The 21,986-nt window shown below is 48.5% G+C and overlaps 1 protein-coding gene across 1 annotated transcript in view; it reads left to right on the forward strand.

The window, feature by feature from the left end:
* Positions 1-4,709: 4,709 nt before the first annotated feature.
* Positions 4,710-21,986, forward strand: part of LOC119437084 (uncharacterized) — a 55,180-nt gene continuing 37,903 nt past the window's right edge. Inside the window, exon 1 of the mRNA XM_037704184.2 lies at positions 4,710-4,816. Coding sequence (XP_037560112.1) covers positions 4,710-4,816 — 107 coding nt within the window. The remainder of the gene's footprint in view (positions 4,817-21,986) is intronic.

The following is a 21,986-nucleotide window of genomic DNA, read 5'->3' on the forward strand; positions in this document are numbered from 1 at the left end:
GCAAGGTTGGAGGTTTGGTCTTCGGTCATGAGTCATCAAAATATAGATATCATAATCAACCTTGGGGAAGTGTCCGATGGGAATAAAAAAAGAAACAAAGAAAGGAACACGGAGGTCTTGCTGGGCTATAAAAGTAAGCCTAGTTGCAGTGCAGTTCTCTCACTGTGCATTGCCACGCTGTGTACTCGTGGCGTGGCTATTTGCACAGAGGCAAAACACCAGATCCGTTGCAAGGTGGCGATGCAGACTCTCGTATCGATCTTTCTTCTCGCACCTCTCTCTATATACTTCTATTTTCCTCGCTGCCGTAACACTGTGTACATACTCAGCTCTGTGGAATTAAACTGTGATCACTGGGGTTACAGCGCGGCACAGTCATTCCAGAACCGCGCAGTCATCCACCGGAGGCAGGAGTCGTTACTTGGCGCGCTAAATCGGGCGTGTATAGCCTCCGATAATGCTCCCACGCGGAAAAAGAAAGGCATATGGATACGGCGCTTTTCAGCAAAGATAAGCGAAAGTACATGAGCAAAAAAGAAAAAAATAATAATAATAATAGAGAAGCCGAGGCAGTCAATTTGCGAGAGTGCGTCTGTCTGCGCCGCGTGGGCTGCCGAGATGGAACCGAAGTCTCTCTCTCGGCAAGAGACCGCGTGCCTGTATATGCGTCCGCCGTCGACGGTGGCGCTCGGTCGGAGGACGAGGCCGCGTCGGCTGAGCCAGCAACACTATTTGGGACCGTCAGTGCGCATACGCGCTCTGAGACGACGGAGGGGGAGGCGAACACGATACGGCAGCTACTGAGCCGACGCACACTGGCAACGAGTGCAGGCTGAGGCTCGGTGTGCAATGAAGTAAATGTCCCACGCGCGCTGTGTGCAGCGGCGGCGAGCGCGCACGTCTTGCGCACTCTATATAGCGGGCGGGGGCGTCATCGCACAGGAAAGAAGGGGGCGTTCCCTGTCGCGTCACCCATGTAAGCGAAAACGCGAAAGCAAAAAAGAAAAAGAAAGTGCCGTGATGGATGCGAACAAAGACGGGACGGCTCCTTCGCGTGCGTGTGTTCCCCTCACGAGTGAAGGAAAACCGAGAGTGTGGTCTGGCCGTGGACGACGAAGAGCCGCCTTGTCGATATGTACTGCAATGCGGCCTCCACCTTTAATTGTATAACTGTGAGCGAACGACTCGTCCTCTATAACTGTCTTAGTTACAATACCCGTAACTGTGCACGTAATGTGACATTTGTTTCTGTTTATTTATTTATTTCGTATGAGTAATGATTTCGTGCAAATGTATCCGTTGCGTTTGGCTGAGCGTGGCTGGGCGCGTTCTTTCCTTTGTCGGGCGGATATCTGCGTTCTGTTCCCGCACGTCCCATTATTCCTCGCGTCGCAAAGTCCGCTTAAGTGTGGCCCGGCGGCTCGCATTATGCTTTTCGTTCCGATCCGGCGAAATGCTGATCTTGCGCGGCGCTGATGCGGGCCCAGCCGCCACTCCGATCGACCCCGTGCGGCGGTGGCCGGAGGTGCCCCGCGAGTGCTAAATCGCAGCGGCCCGCCTTTGTTCTGCTCTCGGAAGGCGCGAGATTAATGAATAATTGATGCTATGCAGAGTAGCGGAATGCCGGGCCCGCGTTTCGCTATACTGCAGCGTCCTTCTCTGCGTGGGCGACTCGGCGCAGGCTCGGACCCTCACTGTCCTCCCCCTTGGCCGCTCTCGGCCCAGGGCCAGATTGTTTGCCCTTCGATTGGGCTTCTGATTGCATTACTACGCGCTCATCGGCGGCTGCACGGGAACGCAATCCCACGCCTCGCACTGGTGTCGGGGCCGGTCTGCTCTTTATTCACCGGAATCGATTGCCGTACATAGCACGCGATTTTGGCTCTCAGGCGTCGTTATGACCGGACCCTGCGCAGCCAGCTCGTTGATCCGCAAGGCCTGGCGGAGGAGTCGCCGGAACAATGTTCACCGTCCGCGGCTTAAGCGAGCTTCTGCAGTGCGGGTGAAAATGATCGCGAGCGGCTGTAGCACTGTCACGATGCATCACGTGCGTGCAATTTAGTGTGTACGGTTGCTTTGACAGTTCCGGGAGCATACGTATGGTATAGTTATATAACAAGTTGCAACCGCGCGAGCAATTGCCATTCTTACTGTCCATTTCGATTAAGTTACGGAATAATCATCCTTATGCGTTGTTCGCTCCAACCTCCTTGCCACAACTTATGTGTTGTTGTTGATCCGCAATTTACTGTTCTTGTTCAACGTACCAGGATGTATTGCTCCGATATGTTCCTTGGATTGTGTTTTTATATAAAAAAAGAACGTCTTGCGTTTTATCACAACAAACCCCATTAACAATCGAGGATGAAATTCCCGGCCGAGGCGGCCGCGTTTCTATGGAAGCGAAATGCAAAAACACTAGTGTGCTCAGATATATTTAATAGGTGCATGCACTTTGAAGAAGGCCACGTGGTCAAATTAATCCGGAGCCCTCAAATACGGCGTCCGTCATAGCTCCCTGCAGTGTAGCTTTGGGACGTTAAATGCCGTGAATCACTCAGTCAATCAAAATTTTAGATAACTGACTGTATCATAGGGTGTTCTGGGAAGGCAATACACAATCCAGACAAGTGCCCTGGCCTGCGCGCACCTAGCACTTCTATTATTGCACTTAGTACTAAGCACTTTTTATTATAGCGCACCGCTGTACCAGATTGCGCATCACGGCATGAAAAACAGCGCAAGGAGAGGTCAAGTGGGCCGACGATTCGTGTTTCTTAATTGCGTCGTCGCGTTGTCTCTCTCGTCGCTTTGTCTTGCTGTCACATAACATGGGCTCAATGAGTACGTTCTCAGTTGCGACAAAAGCCCAATATCATGGTTGAGGGGCCTCTGGCGGAATGATTTGATATTTAAGAATTTAAGATGACACCGCTTATTCTAACTTAATTTCCTTATTCTTTTCTTCTTGACGACAGAACATAGGAGTTGGGCAGTACAGTCCCTGAGCTAATTCGCACTGATTTTGGGAAAGAGCACGCATTAGCGTTTGCCCTGTAAGCAACCACGGCACATGTAAACTGATACGTAAACGAACGCATGTCTTAGCTACAAATTTGGGATAAAAGTTGTATAAACAGGGGTAAAGTGCACCATACAGGCTGACCGATGTTTCGATAGGTAGACCTATAAGATAGGCCCACCTATCGAAATGTCGGCCAGCCTCGCTGAGGCAGTTTACTTCTGTTTATACAACTTTTATCCCACAGTGTGTTACTCCATCTGTCGGTCCCTATCTTGACTTTTGAATAGCTAGAGTTGTATTTCTCTGAAAATATACGCTTTGCAGTCACCGTTTATTGTGTTATCCGCATGGGGGCATTTGTTCAATTTGTTCTATTTGTTCTACACAATTTAGTACCCGCGTTTCCAACATGAAAAACGAAGCGTGCTCAAAAAATAAAAAAAGAGAGAGAGAAAAACAGGGGGGGCTTTGTGACGGGATCTGTGCGCGTGTCGCTGAAACGGTCGGCATACGAATCGTGGCACATAATTTACCGGCGTCATATATACTCTGAACCAAGCAAGGAAACACGGGACAAACTCCCAATTTCAGTAGTCTTTACTACGCAACCATGCTCAGCAAATGCTATGTTCTAGACTGCCTAGGCTACTCAATGATCTGTTGAGTAATGAAATTGATGTACTATCGTGTTCACCAGTTGATCTTTATAACTTTTTTTCACGCCTCTAAATGATTCAGTTGTGTCCTTCTTTGTGTTTAAACTATTTCTGATTCAGTTATGATTCAAATATGTCTTTCTTTATTGACTAGATGATCAATGTTGTTGTATTTATAAAATCGCAATTTTTTTTTTTACATGGTCATTATGAAATATGTTGCTCCACCCTGCTGCTCCGATGTTTCTGGGTTCTTGGGACCAGTCAAGCTGCCATGAGCAGCTTTTTTCCCACTTTCCCACCACAACACTGTATTGTACATGTTTTGTGGAAAATAAACATTCATTCATTCATTCATTCATCAGATACATACAAAACGTTCACTACGCTGAGAGTACACAAAACCATGATCACTATAGACGCTATACTGTCGTCATACACTGTCATAGCCTTCGCGCATTGCAAAACAAGTGTGATGTACCGCATTCCGCTCTCCCCTGGCAAGTTATTTTGGCCGAACAGGCAGATGCCTCAACAACCGACTAAGGGAGCACCGCACAACGGTGCAGGAACCCACGGCAGGGACGCATCTAGCTGCTTTCTGTAGGCGGTGTGTGTGATCTCGAGAATTCACTGAGGCACGCATTCTTGGGACATTAAGGTGCAAAAGGAATTTTCAGAAGCCTATTGTATGAAGAAAGAAGGTGAAATACGTATGTGTCTGGTAGTCACATTGAAAAAAGAACAGTGGTATCTAAACAAATTGCTGCATTTACATCGGCCTGCAATCGTGCTTGACCAAGATTGTTCTGTATGTATGTCTTATGAGCATCGTTACATAGTAAAAGCTAGTCGAAGTTGGGCGTTTGTCCTGCGCGTGTCCTTACTTCGTCCAGCCTATCATTGGCACCGGTATATTATCTTCCACGAATCCAAACCTTCAATCAGCTAGCCCAGCTGTTTGGTCACCGATACGAAACCAGAAACTTTAAATCATTTGCCACGATGTCGACGCAGCGGTCCCGAGCATGTGTCGTGGGTCGAGGCTGAGGGTCGCGCACGTCGACGACAGCGCCCTGCAATGCGGCGCGTTCGGACCCCGGTCGCCAGAGATCCTGCACACAGAGAAGCAGCAGTAGGCACTCGTGCCCCGTTGGGCACCGCGCTTGATCAGAGAGGCTCACTCTGGGTGCGCGCCACTTGCATAAATGGATTATCCATGCGCCCGGGCTTCGCCTCGGGCCGGATTGGCGCCCGCCGGCGGCCGAAGCACCTTAGGGGGTGCCACCGCGGCGTCTTCGTGCGCGCCGTTCCCAATTAGAAGCCTCGGTGGCAAAGAAGAGCGTTGTCACGGCAACGCCGTGCGCGGCGGCAGAATGGATAACGAATGCGCCCCGCTATACCCCCGCTCTTTCTCATTTGTTTGCGGCCGGGATGCGCAGGTTCTCTTTCTCTCTCTTCAGTGGCGTGCGCTTTAAGTTTGCATGAACAACGGGCGCAGGATGCGAGCGGGCGACCAACAGCGCGAGCGGCGCGAGCCTGTTGTGGTTTAAGCCCGGATAGCAAGTGCGAGAAGAGAGTTGGGTAGACGCCTCACAACTGTCTGCTCTGCTGCAACGGCTGTTGTGTGCCGCTATACGTGCGTGGAGGTAGGGCTTTGTGGCAGCAAGTGGAGGCGCCGCACTCTGCGGCCAAACGTATAGCACGGCATCACGCGCGAGGCTGCTGCGTGCTGCCGCTACACACTTTTGAAGGTCTTTAGCTCGCGCCTTTATTGTGATCAGGGTTAAAAAGAAAAGAAAAATTTGATCCTGCTACGATTAGTAAACGATGCCATCAAAGTTTATTCTCTCTCTCTCTTGAATTCACGCGCAACAAAAATTACCCAGGCAAATTTTTCGCAACGTCTGCGCGGCCGTTGTCATGGTGATATTACATGTCTCGAACCCAAATGCGACCCACTTCGCTGGGGCTGCTCAAGCGTACGAAGAGCTTTGTGAGCACTTTGAATGCCGTCCCTGGGCCCGCATATTCATAAAGCAGTCCTCATGCTGGAACGGTTCGGAACAACCGGCGTCAGCCGATTGTGATAGCGAACATCATTTAGCAAAGGATGCCTACCAACCAGAAACAATTATTACGAACGGAAAACTATGTGAATTCAGCTCTTGTTAATGGCTGCTGGCGGCGGCCTGTGATCAACATGAGTTATAAGCAAAAAAAATGGCCCATATTTACAATACTTTTTGCACACAAAAACTGTTCGTAAGAAGAAGCACTGACTAATTGTGCTAGCGTGATTGGCGATACAATGACAGACAGTGATCACACAAATAAAAAGCGTTGCAATGCAATCCCCTAACCTGCCCAAGGATTTTGTTTTCGTTTTTTCCGCGCCTCCAGAAAGAAGCGTTTGTTATGTCTTCGCCATCGCTTCTCGCGTCTTGTACACCGATCGAAGACATTCGCACTCAGACCTTATAACGGCGCGTGCAATTGTAGTCCAATGAAGACGCCCAACTGAGACTGCGCAGACCTCGCTGATCGCTGCATGTTGGTGGGCCCTTTGCGCTCACCGCGCTGTCCGAGCGCGCGGTCTGCGAAGGAACATGTTCGTTCCCACGTTCATCGCGGTTACGATCGAACGCGGACTACCAATGCGCTGTGCTATTGTGCCGCGGTCTTCGAATCGCTGTATGGGCAGCATTTCTTATTTGCTATACCTGCCGACGTTTTCCAAGTTTATGCGTCGCAGTTGCTACCACTTAAAATAAAACTGTTGTCGCTTTCAATTCTACATATATATTTTTTACTGCCGTCTTCTTTTCCTTCGAATTATTTGCAACCTCTCGCTCATTTTTAGTGCCCCAGCCTTTTCTAGTTCTGTCGCTTAAGGCAGAAGGAGTCGTTTTTGTACGACGGGGGCTTGTTGAGGGAATATTCGAGAACAAGAGTTGCCCCACATTTCTTCCTTTGTTACCTCCGTGTTACCTCATTTGTAAATGCACACGAGCTTTCTGTTATTTTAGAAGTGGCAGCACCGTTAGTGTGGTTTTCAACGTGTCGCGTTGGCAAGCAGGCATATTACAGTTATGCATTCGTGAGATGTTGAAACTGGTCACCGTCAAATAGCTCTCCTTTGAATGGAGACCTATATACAGGGCTTTCAGACTGTTAGTAAGTTTTAACGATTATGCCAGCTAGGCAAGTGCTGCTTGCAGAGAGGATCTATGCGCTTCCGCAGACACAATTTTTGCGAACAAGTAGGATTGGTGAATGCGTAACTAAAAATATTTCCCAACTTTTGTTAAATTTCGCGATTATGGTATACATTTACATTAAGTACTTGAAGATAATCGCATTAATTAAGCATACTTGAATCTACCGTTGAACGCTTGTTTTCCAAGCTATTCATCATAAACTTTGGTGCTCAGTTCACCAAATATGTTCACCAAATAGTGCAGCCTCACGACAACAATCAATACTTGTGTCTCCGTGTTAAAAAGAAGAAAGTTTTAATTTACACTGATAGGCGCCCACATATCCCCATCACGTCGACTTGATCGACGGAGACTAAACGACGTACTCACAAACACCCCAGGCATTTGTATCATCATGGGTGACTTTAACGCCCACCATCCACTCTGGGGAAGCTTCAGGACAAATCAACGAGGCACGGGTTTAGTGGATCTCGCTGCCGAGCATGATCTGAGAGTTTTGAACGATGGCAGCCCGACTTAACTCCGAGGGGTGACTTACAGCAGCTGTTTAGACTTGACATTAGTGTCGCATAGTTTAAGTTCAAAGGCTCAAGGGTTCACAGACATTAAAACTCACTGCAATCACCATATTTCTACGTACATCACTATCAGAGGCCTTGACAGCTCTATCTCCCCTGTGCTCTCAAGACAGATAGACTGCCAAGCGTACCGCATTTCGATCGAGGACAAGTGCAGACATGATCATTCCGACCCCCTTGAAGACATGATCATACAAACGCTGCAGGCTTCTTCGCGGACGTATACAAGAGCTACAAGACGCACAGATTTAGACCAAGAATTGGAGAGACTTCGGGCGATCCGCCGGTGGGCCGAGAGACGATATAGGCATACTAAGCCCATTTATGACCTGAGGGAAGCCCGACGCATTCAGAAGAAAGTTCAGCGTCAGATGAACAAACTTCAGGACCAACGATGGAAGACCTTCTGCGAATCGCTGGACCCTCGCAAGCCGTTATCCCCGGTCTGGAGAACTCTTCAGGGTCTTTTCTCACTTCCACAACAGTGTCGTCCTTTCGCAGCGCTGGATCTACATCAAGGTCGTCCAGAGCTTGAGGTCGCGGGAGATTTTTATGCGAAAGTTGCTGGTGACTTCGTTCTGCTGGCTGACTTCTCGCTACATGACGTTCCCGTCGCGAGAGATCAAAGCATGGAAGTGCCTTTCACTATGGAAGAACTGCAAGCGGCCTTGGCTGCGTGCAGGCGGTCGTCATCACCTGGTCCCGATGGGATGACGTACGCTGCCTTAAGGCACCTAGGTTCAACAGCACAATGCTATCTTCTAGATATCTTTAATCAATCTTGGCATGACGGTATATTCCCCGACGATTGGAAGTGTAGCCGACTGGTGCCTCTACTGAAGCCTGGGAAGTCTCCGCTGAACCTTACATCGTACCGGCAGATTGCACTTGCGAGTTGCATCGGTAAGGTCATGGAGAGGATGTTGCTGGCACGTATGGAATCTTACCTCGAATACTATGAGATTTACCCTGAGGTTATGGCTGGTTTCCGACGCGGACTGTCTTCAATTGACAGCGGCATTGATCTCGTGACCTCCGTGGAACAACAAAAAGCTATGAAGCGCCTCTCTGTGGCACTCTTCTTAGATGTGAAAGGTGCCTACGACAACGTAACCCATGAAGCCATTCTCCAAGCTCTTCGGGCTGCAGAACTTGGAGGCCACGTCTTTAGGTGGATTAGGAGTTATCTATCACGGAGGTCTGTGTTTGTCCTAACTGAAGATAACCCAACAAATAAATATATCTCCAATCGTGGTGTCCCACAAGGCGGAGTGGAGAGCCCGACTCATTTCAATATTGTTCTAGTGGGGCTCGCCGGAATGCTACCACGGACGGCTAATGTCTTGCTCTACGCAAACGATATTTGCATCTGGGCGTCCGGCGTGACAAGGCCACAAGTGCGTGCCAGAGTACAGAAAGCGGCAACCCTGACAGCGGCATACCTTCGCCGACAAGGTCTGACGATATCCACAGAAAAATGTGCACTAGTGGCATTTACACGAAGACCGATGTCTTTCTACCCGGTTTGCATCGAGGGCCAGTCAATTGAGTACAAGAAAACTCACAGGTTCTTAGGCGTTATTGTGGATCGTGACCTCACCTGGAGTCCCCATGTCTCTTGCATGAAGAAAAAACTATTTGTATTGAGAATATTTTTAAATTCGTAGCTGAAAAATTGTGGGCACCATCCCTGTGCTCCATGTTACAGCTATACACGGCAATATTTCTCGGATGCCTGCGATATAGTCTTCCTGTCTTGTCCAACACATGCAAGATTAATATCCTTGCACTACAGAGTGTACAATCCCAAGCACTTCGGACATGTCTTGGCCTCCCGAGATGTTCATCAACAGCTGCAACGATTGTTAGTGCACAGGAGCACCCGATCACCACTCATATCGTCAGTGAGAGCTAGGAGCGCACATTCGACACATTTCACGCGGCTACCATCCCATCATTTAGCCGATTTGCCAGTGCGAAGACCACAGGCTACATTCTGTAGTATTGTGACAATACACCATGCCTCAATACCATCTGGCTTCAAGCCTGCGTAACGCCCAACATCGGCATTGTGGTGTCTCCGGCAAATTCACGTTTGCCTCTCAGTTCCTGGGATTACAAAAAAGGCAGACTTGTCACCACTAGCCCTCAAGCAATTGCCTCTGCTTGTCCTCAAGGAGTCTTATTTTGACCGTATACACATTTACACGGACGGTTCCACCATTTCCAACAGTTCTACCGGAGCAGTGGTTGTTTCATCGGACGCCGTCACTTTGCTATTTAAATATTCGCGCAATACATCGTCTACAACAACAGAACTTGCGGCTCTTCAAGGTGCACTTAATTACGTGCTCCAGCAGCACGTTTGCCCTACGTCATGGGTTACGCGAGCAGCTAGTGCACGAAGTAAGACACGCTCATCATCACGCTCTCGGAGGACACGACATTGTATTTCAATGGTTGCCGAGTCATTACGGAATTGTCGGCAACGGTAGCGCAGATGAAGCTGCATGCTCGGCTCATCAAAAACATCAGCGGGTTCCTATACCACTCTCAAGAACGGATGCTGCACGACAACTTCAATCGCTCGCTCGCCACATCACACTTCTGCGATGGAATTCACCGGGTTTCACCAACTCACGCTTGCACTCTCTTTACCCTAACTTGAGACTGTCCATCCTTTGACCCTCAACGACGTACTCTCCAAGCTAAAGTCAACATGTTAGATAACAGAACGCTCTCGTGAAAAAAAGATCCTTGGGCCATGGCCTATGCATTATTGCATGCAAAAGGCCACAAAAGCCCTTCTGCAGTTCGTGAAGAATACTGGATTGTACGAACGTTTGTGAGAGCGGAGATTCTTCTGTGACTGTCTCTGCGAATGACTTACTCTATTATTTTCTTTTCTCTCCTTATCTATTCTTTTCCTTTCCTCCTCCCTACCTTTCCCTCTTTGTTTCTCTTTCTCTCTTAGTGCTTAGTACGATAATTTCGCATTAAGAGGCGAGGATCTCGACTCAAAGGCAAACCCCTATGTGACGCAGCTGATGCAGCTGCAAAGGAAAGAGAGAAGCTAGTCTTGCTTTTGCCAGCCAAGAGCAGGAGCGCAACATTTATCAGCTCCACCCAGCTTCTTGACTGCCGTGCTATTAGCTACGTCACATGGGGTATTCGTCTTTGTGTCGGAACTCCCGCCTCTGAATCTGAAATAATGAATATGTCCCGGACCACAAGCGCTCTAGAAGCATCCGACTAAATAGAGTTATCTTCAAATACGAGTGTCTTCATTTACCTGAGATAAATGCATGTTATATTCGCGAAATGAAAAAAAATGAAGAGTTAATTAACAAATGTTTGTTGATTATGTGATTATTAACCTACTTGGCCGCGAAAACTGTGTCCGCCAAAGCGCATAAACCACTTGGGTAAGCTGCATTTGCGTAGCTATAGCATAGCCTTATAATTAAGTGGACACTAAAGAGCAAAACAAGTTGAGCTGCATTAGTAAATTATTTTTCTACAATACCAAGAAAAGCCACTCTAACCGTGAGAGCGGTTAGAGTGAGTTGATATTCGCCTCGATGTCGGTGAGGGAAACTTGAAGATGTTGTGGATGTCGCGAAGTCACATTACAGTAGGCAAGGCTGTGACGCTGATTGATGTGGTTAACTGTTTGTTATAATGAAATAAGCAAGCGATAGAAGGAAACTATTTACTCAGACATCAAAAGACTACGAGTCAAAGGTTGCAATCAGTTTACAATTTGTTGGTCTCCTTTCTAAGCCGAATCTCCACCGAATCCCTTTCCAACGGCCCCGCACGTACCTAAAAGCATCCCCAACGTTACCTTCGCCCATCGTTCGTCCAATCACACTGCAGCGCGCGCAGTGTGCACACAACAAGGCTCCAGGGTGACAGTATCCGGAGTTCCATTATGTCAAGGCCGTGGTCACAAATCTTTTTCAGTGCAATGCGTCTGTTGTCTCGCAACCTCACAAGACACAGTCTTCCCAAGAAAACACGCATATTAATTGGGGCATCTGGTCGGTTCGCGGAATGTCTCGGCATGGGTGTGGTCCAGCGACGAGGGTTGGCTTCAAAGCCACGGCACTGCTTCCGCGAACCGAACACCGGAAGCCCCGACTCACAGTGAACCCGCTTACGCGCTCTCCGTAAACCGCGGCTCCCCCACCGCCCCCGACAGCTATAACTCCCCACCGCCGTCTTGGCGTCGAACCGCGCATCTCTTTTGACCACCCCGCATGGCCCTTACATATAGCCGCCCGCACAAAGAACACTGAACTCCACTGAGTGGGAGCCAGAAAACACGCAAACAACAAGGGACAAGTGGCGACGCCGCCTGGGAGTTCCCGCACCTGCAGCGTGCCGAGGCGTCATGGATTTGGACCGCGTCTTCTCAAGCCTCGTTAACTTTTTTACCGGTAAACATGGAGTTCTGGAGGAGCCGAAGACTGAACATGGCAAGGTTCAAGAATTTTCGCTGTGCCACAACGGCTCGAATGAGAGGAAACACATTGAGGTCCATGACGTCATAGTGACGTATACGTATATCGGCGCTGGGGTTCCGACGCGAATTTCAGGGAATGGAAGTATGGCCTTCATTTTGCCCAATAAGCAACTTATTAGCGTGAAATTTCAAGAAATACTTTATCAGTCTACACATGATTTAGTGTTACTGTTTAGTGCACCTTTAAAATTACTGTTAGTTTAACTTTCAAGGCCCTGCATAACCTCCACAAATGGGGCAAGAATATTCAAGGCTTTTAACGACGAGGCTTGTGACAGCTATATTTGTAACGTTGAATTTAACAATTTTCGTGTTGCATTAGTATTGCAACACGAACCTGGGTCTTTTCCTTTGTTTTTCTTTTGTCGCCCATGTTCTTATGTCAAGGTTCGCGGTAGAGGGATACTAAAGCAAAGTATATTAAGTCGAGTTAGGTTGAATGATTCGCCTTTCGTAATAACGAATTCGTCATTCGTAACGAGAACAGAGCTTTTGTGAGCGAGAAAATGAAGAAAATTTGAAAATCCTAGTGGCGCCACCTATTTTGGATTATGGCATACCTCTCACTTGACGTCAGCACTGGCTGATTCACGGAGAGCGGCAGAGAGGCAGGTCCCGTGGGAGTTACGTCAACTGGTCCATGTTTGTTCGGGTGGTTAAAATATAGGAGCAGCAGCGAGGCTTCCGGTGGCAACTTTATACGCAACAAGGTCATAAATTGGCACACAGAAGACGATGCTAGACTTCCAGACGAATAATCTATCGATCTAACTCCGGTTTATATTTTCCTTTAGTGTGAACCCTCGGTTGTCTTCACTGCTCCGTGGAGCCACGGCGCCTTTCATAGTCCGCGTGTGTTGCTTTGTGACGTTAAACCGCATAGTGTTTTTTTCTTTCTTATTTCTTCTTTTATCCTACCAGTCCCCATCTTCCACTTCACGTTTGCTAGGCTTGCTAGCAATAATAATTTCCATAGTATGCAGCAGCGCGTTCTTATAAACATTTAACATGGCGCCAAAGAATCGCCTGTGCTATGAAATAGAGGAAAAACGCTTGTTTACAAATTTCAGACAGGTTTTATACCTCATTTTCCGTGTAAACACGTAGAAAATTTTGTCTTTCCAAACGTATGCCATTTTCGTTACAAGTTAAGTTTATATATATGCCTTGTTATATATAGTGCTGCGTTGTGTTTTTTATTACATCACGGCCGTCCAATTTTATTTATCCTATAATTCGGCGCTCAAGGAAAGCGCTAGCGTACCTTTTTGCTTTCCTCCAAGGCCTCGCCGCCCCCTGCCGGTCCGAGTTATTCAGTTCTTAAGCGGCGAAATTGTTTCCACTTAATAACGTCGGCGCTTTTTGACCAGAGTAAGCGACTTTGTCGCTGCTTGTGCTGCAGGGCGAACGTTCCTCGCGCGCGCCAGTGTTTGCTTCGTTAGCGAGTGCTCGCCGGCCGGTACCAGCTCAGCACTGGGCGAAATATTCGCCTCGCCGAAAGGACGAAAAATAGAAAAGTAGAGACGTTGCCCGGCGCTTCTGCTCAATTAAGGTATGGAAATCAAGGCATTGTCCCGAAATTCCTCGAGCGCCGCTCATTGGCGGCCGGTTTCTTTGAACTTCACTTTGGGGCAATCACCATATTCTCTTTCTCGCCCGTCCATCCGCGCTTCCCTCTGGGAAGGCTGAAAAGAAACTCCCTCCGGCGGCAGCGGAGTCCTTTCGTTTTCGATGTTCACGAAAAGAACCAGGAAAGCGCGTCCGCTGCGCCGAGCGAGCCTGAAAAGAGAATTTGCGTATGCAAAAAAGGTCGGCTCGAGGACGTGGTGAGTACGCGCGGAAACAAATTTTGTCCGACGAAATCTGCTCAGACGCGCCCGCGCGGCGAGGTAGGTCGTCAGAGCAGAAAACGACTACGCAGTGTGTACAAACGCCGAGGCATTAAGAAATTACATCTGCGTACACATACTTGACTCGCAGGGAAAACTAGGAACTGCGCGCAATTTTTTTAGGAGTGCGAGGTCGTGTAAGTGGACAGACGTCAAGTGAAGTCCCCGTTATTGCGGCGTTATCTATTAGTTTCATAGTCAGTTTTTCATTCATTTATTTGCTTTAGTATCATTGTTTCGCGAGGTTCACGCTTGCCGTATACGTCCTTGCAGAATACGTGCACCCGAATGTGCAAAAGCATTCGGAACACGGGATCAAAAGAAAAAAAAAACGAAATTTGGTCGCAAGAAATAAAGCCGCCTTATAATCGAAAGGTGAAGCGGGTACTTCCTTGCAAAACCCCCCTGAACTTTCGCGGCAAAGCCGGAATAGTTCGCAATCCAGTGGTCGGAATATTGGCAGAAGAGACGGACTGAAGAGCTCCTGTCAATATTTCGTCCGCTGGTTCGCTTTTTTCTTTTCTTTTTTTGTAATCTGCTATAGCTTTGCCTTAAAGGAGTCAAGAACATGCACGCGTTATAGCGCTGTCTAGAACGCGCTTCTTTTGACACTTTGGCAAATCTTGCACTCACTCCTGTTCTCTTCGTTAGCGTCCCGCCGCCGGCGGCATAGGATGTGAATGCTTCCGTCAGACACAATCACTGCGTTCCATAGCCAGCACCTGCGCTGCCGGTTCAAAAAAAAAAAAAAAAAAAATCAAAAGCTGAGAGTTCTTTATTCTTTGAACATATTTTTTTTTTAACTGGATATGGTAAAGCGCTAGCTCCCCCAGTTTTTCTTTCTTTTTCGTTTTTGTTTTTAATCCCGGTGTTTAGTGCAGTGACAGGCGATATCCGTTATCCATACCGAATGTTCCAGCGAACACTTTCAAAAATTTTCAACATTGCCTGTGGCAGATAGCACGATTCTAGTTCATGAACTGCTCTACTCGAAGAGGCTGATATTACTTGCACAAAAAAATTGAATGCACGATGGACTAATTAACAAAAATTCACTAAATAAGTTTTTAACTAATTACCTTATGGCCCACATTGCAATTTACAAATTGTAGCTGTGGAGTTCGCAAGGCGGATCCACTTGGAACGAATTCTCAGGATGACACCAGTTTCGAGATATTCCCGTACTTTGCGAAGAAATGCATTGGCGTTCCAGTTACTTTTCTGCTTCAATGCGTAAAACGCCGTTTTGTTAAGAAAGCAAGTGGAACGACAGTGCATTTTTACCGCAAGTTTGATTGCGCGTATCTCGTAAATGACGTCATCCACACAATTCTTTTCAAGTGGATACGCATTGCAGTCTCACCAGCTAGAACTGTGCTATCTGCCGCAGGCAATGTTTAAAAATTTGCGAAAGTGTTCGCTGAAACACCCTGTACACAGTCTGTTCCTTTAGAATGCATCGATCCCATGCAGGCTGTTAACACGGTAACAAGGAAAGTTTATAACTTCACTGTCCAGTGCACGGTGCCACAGCCAACCTGCAAACAGCACAAAATCGTATGCAAGCATGTTTCACGTTATGCACCAGTGTGTAAACTCGGTGGCACTGCCCCTGTGACACTTAGAAAATGTGCCTAACCGCACATCATCTGCTGTTGATCGCCAGTGTTTTGGTGCAATACCCGACTGTGGCTGCCACATTCCGATGGGCGCCGAATGTCGTAATATTCGTGCACGCAGATTTGTATGCGAACGTTAAGGACTCGAGGAGACCAGATTACACCGGAACTCTTCGATATCGCGTCTCTCAAAACCTGCAGATGTAGTTTAAACACATGAAGTCTCGTGAATTTTTGTTTATTGAGAAAATGTTCGTATGAAGAGCCTAGATAGTGATCATAGAAGGCAACCAAAATGGCCTATTTACAAGGTCATCCACTGTAAGGGGAAATATTAGTATTCAGGCACGTCTAACTTCACATTTTCTTGTGCATTACAAGGAAAAGTGACGGATATGACGCTGAACTAATCACTGAAAGAATTTGCCTGCAGACCATCACGTCAAAATATTTTAGTGCACTACCATTGATGAAATACCAATGTTTTTGTAGTTGTTTGTTTGTTTGTTTTTCTCGCTCTCTCGACGAGTGGATGACTCTGTGGACGCTCACTTGCGGTGGACCTTGTAACGCTTCCTTTGAGGAATTTCGGCTTTTGAGCAACACGGCTGTTTTCTCTCTCTCTCTCTCTCTCTCTCTCTCTTATTACATATCTGTTAAAAAATTTTACGCTTGTAAGCGTGGCGCTGGCTATGCCTCTTCTCCGGCACGTTAATTATGCATAAAAACGGTTCAAATGCCGCTAGGAGAGAGAGAGAAAGGGGATGAGCCCCAATGTTTAAAAAAGATACAAATGCCGCTGGGCAGGCACGCTCTCTCTTCTCGCCGCGCCCGTGCCGGATGTATATAGGTGACGCGATGGAAGAAGAGCTGTTCCGTCCGCGTATCTCGAGGCCCGCTCGCTCCCCACCGAACATACGCCCGCCCGTAAAGTGCCTCGCACGTTTTTCACTGTTTGTCAAAGCGAAGATATGTCTCCCGCGCGCAGCTTATTTCGCCGCGCTTCGGGCCCTGCGTGTCGGCGGCGGTGGCGGCGCTGTTTCGTTTTCGGCCGCCCACTTCGAGGAACGTCGTTCCTTCTTTTTGCGTGGAGGGCGGGGGAAGGACTTCAATCGAGCGTCCAAGTTATTGCCTCCTGGGGGAATGTTCTTCAGAGCGGAACGTCGATCGCGGCCTTCCAGTTTGGCCACGGCGCCGTGTGGAGCGGTGAATTTCGTCCCCGCGTATCCGACTTTTATCGTCCTGTGCCGCGTCCCGGGAGCTGCTGCTGCTGTTGCTCGTCCGTATATGTCTGCATTCGACGGCCTTATCGCCCAGGCGCAGGGAAACCATTCGACGTTGAAAGCCTGTTATTATTATTTTTTTTCTATTTGCGATCTCGCAGCTCATTCATAGAAAGGATAATCCGAAATATTATTTGCGCAATCTAGCAAGGAGAAATTGAGAGGGACCGATAAGCGGCGGCCCACATGCATGACAGCGTCATCTGTAGCACCCAATTCAATCGTCCGGGGCAACTTATACCTTGAAGGAGAGAGGCAAGAAGCAATGGCAGGGAGGTTAACCAAGGTCTATTATTTCTTGAAACTCAGCGCGCATCGCGTCCAAAATATGCGAGAACACGAACAAAAGATAATGGTGCAGGTCAGCAGCGACGACCGCAAGACTAATATGTGTGATTTTTTTTTCTCTTGTCCTGCTCTATTATCACATGAACTTTACCCTTCCATATCAGACAGAACACTGTTACATTTGTCATTTGCTTTAATAATAACGATTCATTTCACATTTCGCACGACTGCCTAAATGAACTTATTGAAGTCTCAGACTCCTGTACATCAAATAAGTTATCTTCTGGTCGTGTCGCGCCTTGCCTGTCCGCGCATCCTAGAAACTATGAAAACCTACACGGCAGGAAGATGTTCAGCCTTCGAAGTAGTAGCTCTTCTTCTTCTTTTTGGTACCTTGTCCGTATACAACGGCGTGCACAATCAGTGCTAACAGTTAGTGGATAAATAAGGCGGAGAGAGCATGTTAAAAGGGCGTGATGAAAAGTGGCGGTGCGTGAGCGAGCTTAGTTGGACGCGCACAATGCATTGCAATAGGCAAGTCAGGGCTCCTCTCAATCTTGCTCCGTAGTTACGGGCTGATAACTTACGACAGCAACTTCTAGTTGCTCTCCATCAGACCGCAAACTCCTCAGATGAGGCAGAATGGCAACGAGCCCTCGCAGGACCACGCACACTTACCAGCCTTATTTGTGGCACGCACTTTGGCTCGAAGGGCCCGATTACCACTGCCCGCCAGCTGGGAACGCAAGCATCGGTGGGCGGGCTCATTTTGCTGTCCAGTCGCTGGCGTGTGTGCACCATATTTCCTCGTCATCTCCGATCTGTTGCTTCACTGCAGTCGTGACTTCGCTGTCATAAATCCTTATGAAAGGGGTGGCGCGGCGCGCGCAGGTGAGATAAATGTTAGCACACCTTCCCGGCAGGATCCCGACACCGCCACGAGAGGGCTGCTCATTATACTTAGTACGTGTGCAGCATTTACTCCCCTCCGTCGCTAGTCAGCTACCATACTCATGAAATGACGATTATATTTATAAAGCATAAAGTATGGAGTCACAAGCCTGCTGTTTAAGACGCCGTATACGCAGGGTGTTCATTTTTAAGTTTTACGGAATTTTTAGAAATCGCCTGTGGCGGGTAACATAATTGTTATAATTGAGCTGGGTTATTCGATGAGGCCGACATTAGTTTGAAGTTTGAAGTTTATTATGGTTTTGACAATACAAGATTGTCATGGCCCCGGAGCAAAAGGCGAGAGTATGCACGCCTGACTATAGGCTCCTGGCGCCACGAGCACGAGAAATTGAAACACATATTGAACTAATTAATAAATTAATGATTTAACTTCTAAGTTAATTACTTTACGACACATATTGCAATGTACGAATTGTAGCCGGTGAGCTTGTCAGGCGTATCCAATCGGAATGAATTTCCAGAGTGACACCAGTTGGAGACTGGAGACTTGCCAAACTCGCCATAAAAATGTACTGTTGTTCCATTTACTTTTTTACCAAAATGCCGTTTTAGACATTGAAGCACAAAAGTAAATGGAACGGTCACGTATTTCGTCCCACACGGAAATAATATCTTGAAACTGGTGTGATCCTGGGAATTCATTTCAAGTGGATGCGTCTTGCAAACTCACCGGCTACGATTCGTAAATTGCAATATGTGTCGTAGAGTAATTAACTAAGAAGTTCATTAGTCAATTTTTGTTAATTATTTTAATATGGGTTTCAATTTCTCCTGTTACTAATGTCTGCCTATTCGAATAACCCAGCTCAACAATAAGAATTATGCTACCTGCCACAGGGAATTTTTAAAAATTCCGCAAAGCTTAATTTTGAACACCCGGTATAGTGGGGTGCTCCGGAATATTTCTTACCTCTGAAGCTAGTAATTGTTGTGCACCCGAAGTGGAACACGCCAACGTTTTTGCATGCCGCCCGCATTGGAATGTGGTCGCCACGGTCGGGAATCAAACCTGGGACCTCGTGATCAGCGGCAGAATGCCGTAGCTACCGCGGCGGGCGAAGGCATTTATACTAAAAGTTGTAAAATGCACACTGAAATAATTCAAACGCCCGTGTGTCGACATTTTGGCGCATGTTAAGCGCTCTTTGGCCAATACGTTCAATGTTCCAAGACCTCGCAGTTTCGCCCAAGACACGAAGCACTGATATCGATAGCAAAATATTACACTATTACGTGAAGTAAGGCTCGTAACTGTATGGGAGGTGTAAACTGTGGTAAAAATTCGCGTACAAACTAAACATGCCTGGCGTCGCGTCACGCGCCCAAAGACAGGCGTGAGTGGGGTTCGCTCAATGACCGCCAGCACTCGTGGTCACAACGCTGGCATAACGAGCGCTGGTAGCGGGGAGCGTGCGTGCTTGCCTCGCAGCGTATACGTTCCGTGCTGTCGCTCCTTTTCACCATTTCAACTGTGGCGCGGCTCCGAAACTCAGCAGATCACGTGACCTCCTTCACTGGGCGTCATGCTGGACGCGAGTCAAGCCACCAGCCTTCTCGGCTCGCCCTCGAATGTTCGCCCTGACGCTCGCAGCAGATCGCCTGACCTCCAACACGCGCCCCACGGGCCGCGCATGCGATGTCTCACCCGGTACAGCACGGCGGCGCCGAAGGCAGGAACGCGCCTCGAGTGTCCGTATAATTATTCCGCAATAAAATGTAAAAAAAATGTCGCAGTTTCGCCCGAAAGCATCAATTGCGATAGAAAATTAGTGGGGAGCTATTCGGAGTAGGCATATATTAGTTTTATCGGCTGCATAAACTTGGACACATTCACTTACTAACTGAATTAACAAGCGTGGTGTCAGCGCGCACAAGCACACATGAATAGATCACACTCGATGACCGCAGACAACTGTCAAAACGCTGGCAGCAAGCGCAGCCGCCGCAGCGAGCGAAGGTTCGTGCGGTCTATCGCTTCAACGGAAACTGAGCGGCCGAATGCACAGCGTATACAAAGGTCAGAGCCGTGTGGAGATCGCTTGCAAGATACGGCGCGCGCGACAACACCGGCAGCCCGTTCCGGCGCAAACATATAATAATGAACCAAGCGCAAAGCGCAAAGTACATGAACGCATTTGTTGGCAAAGTAGAAGCCGCCCCCCACCCCTCCCTCCCGCGCTGCCTTCCCGCTTTGCTCCTTTCGCGTGGGAGATAGCGTCGCCAGTTCCCCTTGCCCCCGGTTGCAAGATACGCATTTGGTGCCGCAGCTAAGCGTCGCCTCCCCCCCCCCCTCCCTCCCTCCCATACCACCACGGCGTTTCGCGCCACGGAAGTCGCGTTTGCTTTCCGCCGTGCGTTCGCTCTCCGTGATAGCGCGCGTCCCACGCGCGCATTCACCCGCACATACGGTGCGCGGCGACGATTTTATCGTCCTTGGACTTTATACGGAACCTCACGGCGACGGCGACGCCGACGGAAGAAATCTGCTTCAAATGTCCATATAATCGCTATTGCAATAATAAGAACATCAGGTGGTCTAAAGTAACAGACAGCCGTTCAGTGCAACGTCCCTCTCAGATAGAAATCTGTGAAGGACGTTGCACTGAGTGGCTGTCTGTGACTCGGATGTCAATCGATTGAAACTAAAAATCCCTGGAAAGAGAAAACAACGACTCGATGATGAAGAGTATGCAGTTATGCTCTCTCCGGTAAAGTGAAAAAAAAAGAAGAAGAAAGTACTTCGGCTTATATCGCAATAAATTTATCTTCAGTTAAAAAGGGTAGGCGTAGCTTACTTATTGTACGATGTGTCGTAAATGGCTGATCATCTTGACCGAAGCACTTCGTTCCTATGTCAGTCAGTAAATGAGTCAGTCAATCAATCAATTAGTCAGTCAGTCAATCAATCGATTAATTAATTAATCAGTCGGCGTCCGCAAACCAGCTAGATCTTTTTGTGTGCCGCCTCTGCCTGCCTGTTCGCCGTGTTTGCGTTTAGCGTTGAGTTTGCTTCGTGCAGACGAGCGTACCGCCGCGCTGTTCGTGGCCCCTCAGCTGTACTACGGCGCCGTATACTGGTGGAAGCCGAGTCTCTCGTCTGTCGCCTGCGGCCGGCATCCATTGGCACGTTGCGAAACCATCGCGCACTCGGGGCACGACGGCGGGTCCGCTTCGTCCACTGCCAGTCTTGACGGCCAGCGTTCCTTCTCCGTCCCTCCCCTTGACCGTTGCCTGTCACGTCGCGCGGAGCCTGATTGGATTAAGGCTCGACTCGGCCGGCGCGCGACGCCGAGATGAACTCGATCTGCTCTGACAGCTCCGGTCTGTTCGGCGCGGCCCCGAATATCTCCAACTCAGCGTGTTCCACCGCGACGCTCGGAGGTTTCTGCTGCCGGAGAGAAATTTCTCTCTGATCCGCTTCCTACTCCGCTTGAATTGGTGAGCCCGGGCGCAATTCTCCTTAGGGCCTCGTCTTCACGCTCTGGGGGAGCCCGGGTTCCTTCGGCTGACACCTGTGGACGCTCCCAGTTCGCCGCGCTCCCTCTCTCCCGCCGGCTTAGGAAGTTTGACAGCGCGCTATAGGCTCAGCCGGTCGCGAGATGAAGGCCCGAGTCTGTGCGTCTGCCAGTTCGACCACTCGCAGCGACTCAAGGGGCCCCATGAAATCATCCGGTATACGGAGAGGCGGGCGCATTTTCGCAAAGCTCTGTGAACATCCGAATCTATCATATGTGGGCTCGAATAGAGTCTACCGTGCAGCACTTGTTTGATCCCGCTGGCGCTCCACTGCTATCTTTTATGAACTTTATTGTCGCCGTTTGTTGCATGAACGGTACTGAACGGTCTGATCGCGAAGCTTTCCCACATTTTTCATTCTCGGGATTTTTTTTTCTTTTTTGAGTAGATTTTTCTTATCTGGCAACG

Source organism: Dermacentor silvarum, chromosome 1, assembly GCF_013339745.2.
Source record: "Dermacentor silvarum isolate Dsil-2018 chromosome 1, BIME_Dsil_1.4, whole genome shotgun sequence".
Classification (NCBI taxonomy): Eukaryota; Metazoa; Arthropoda; class Arachnida; order Ixodida; family Ixodidae; genus Dermacentor; species Dermacentor silvarum.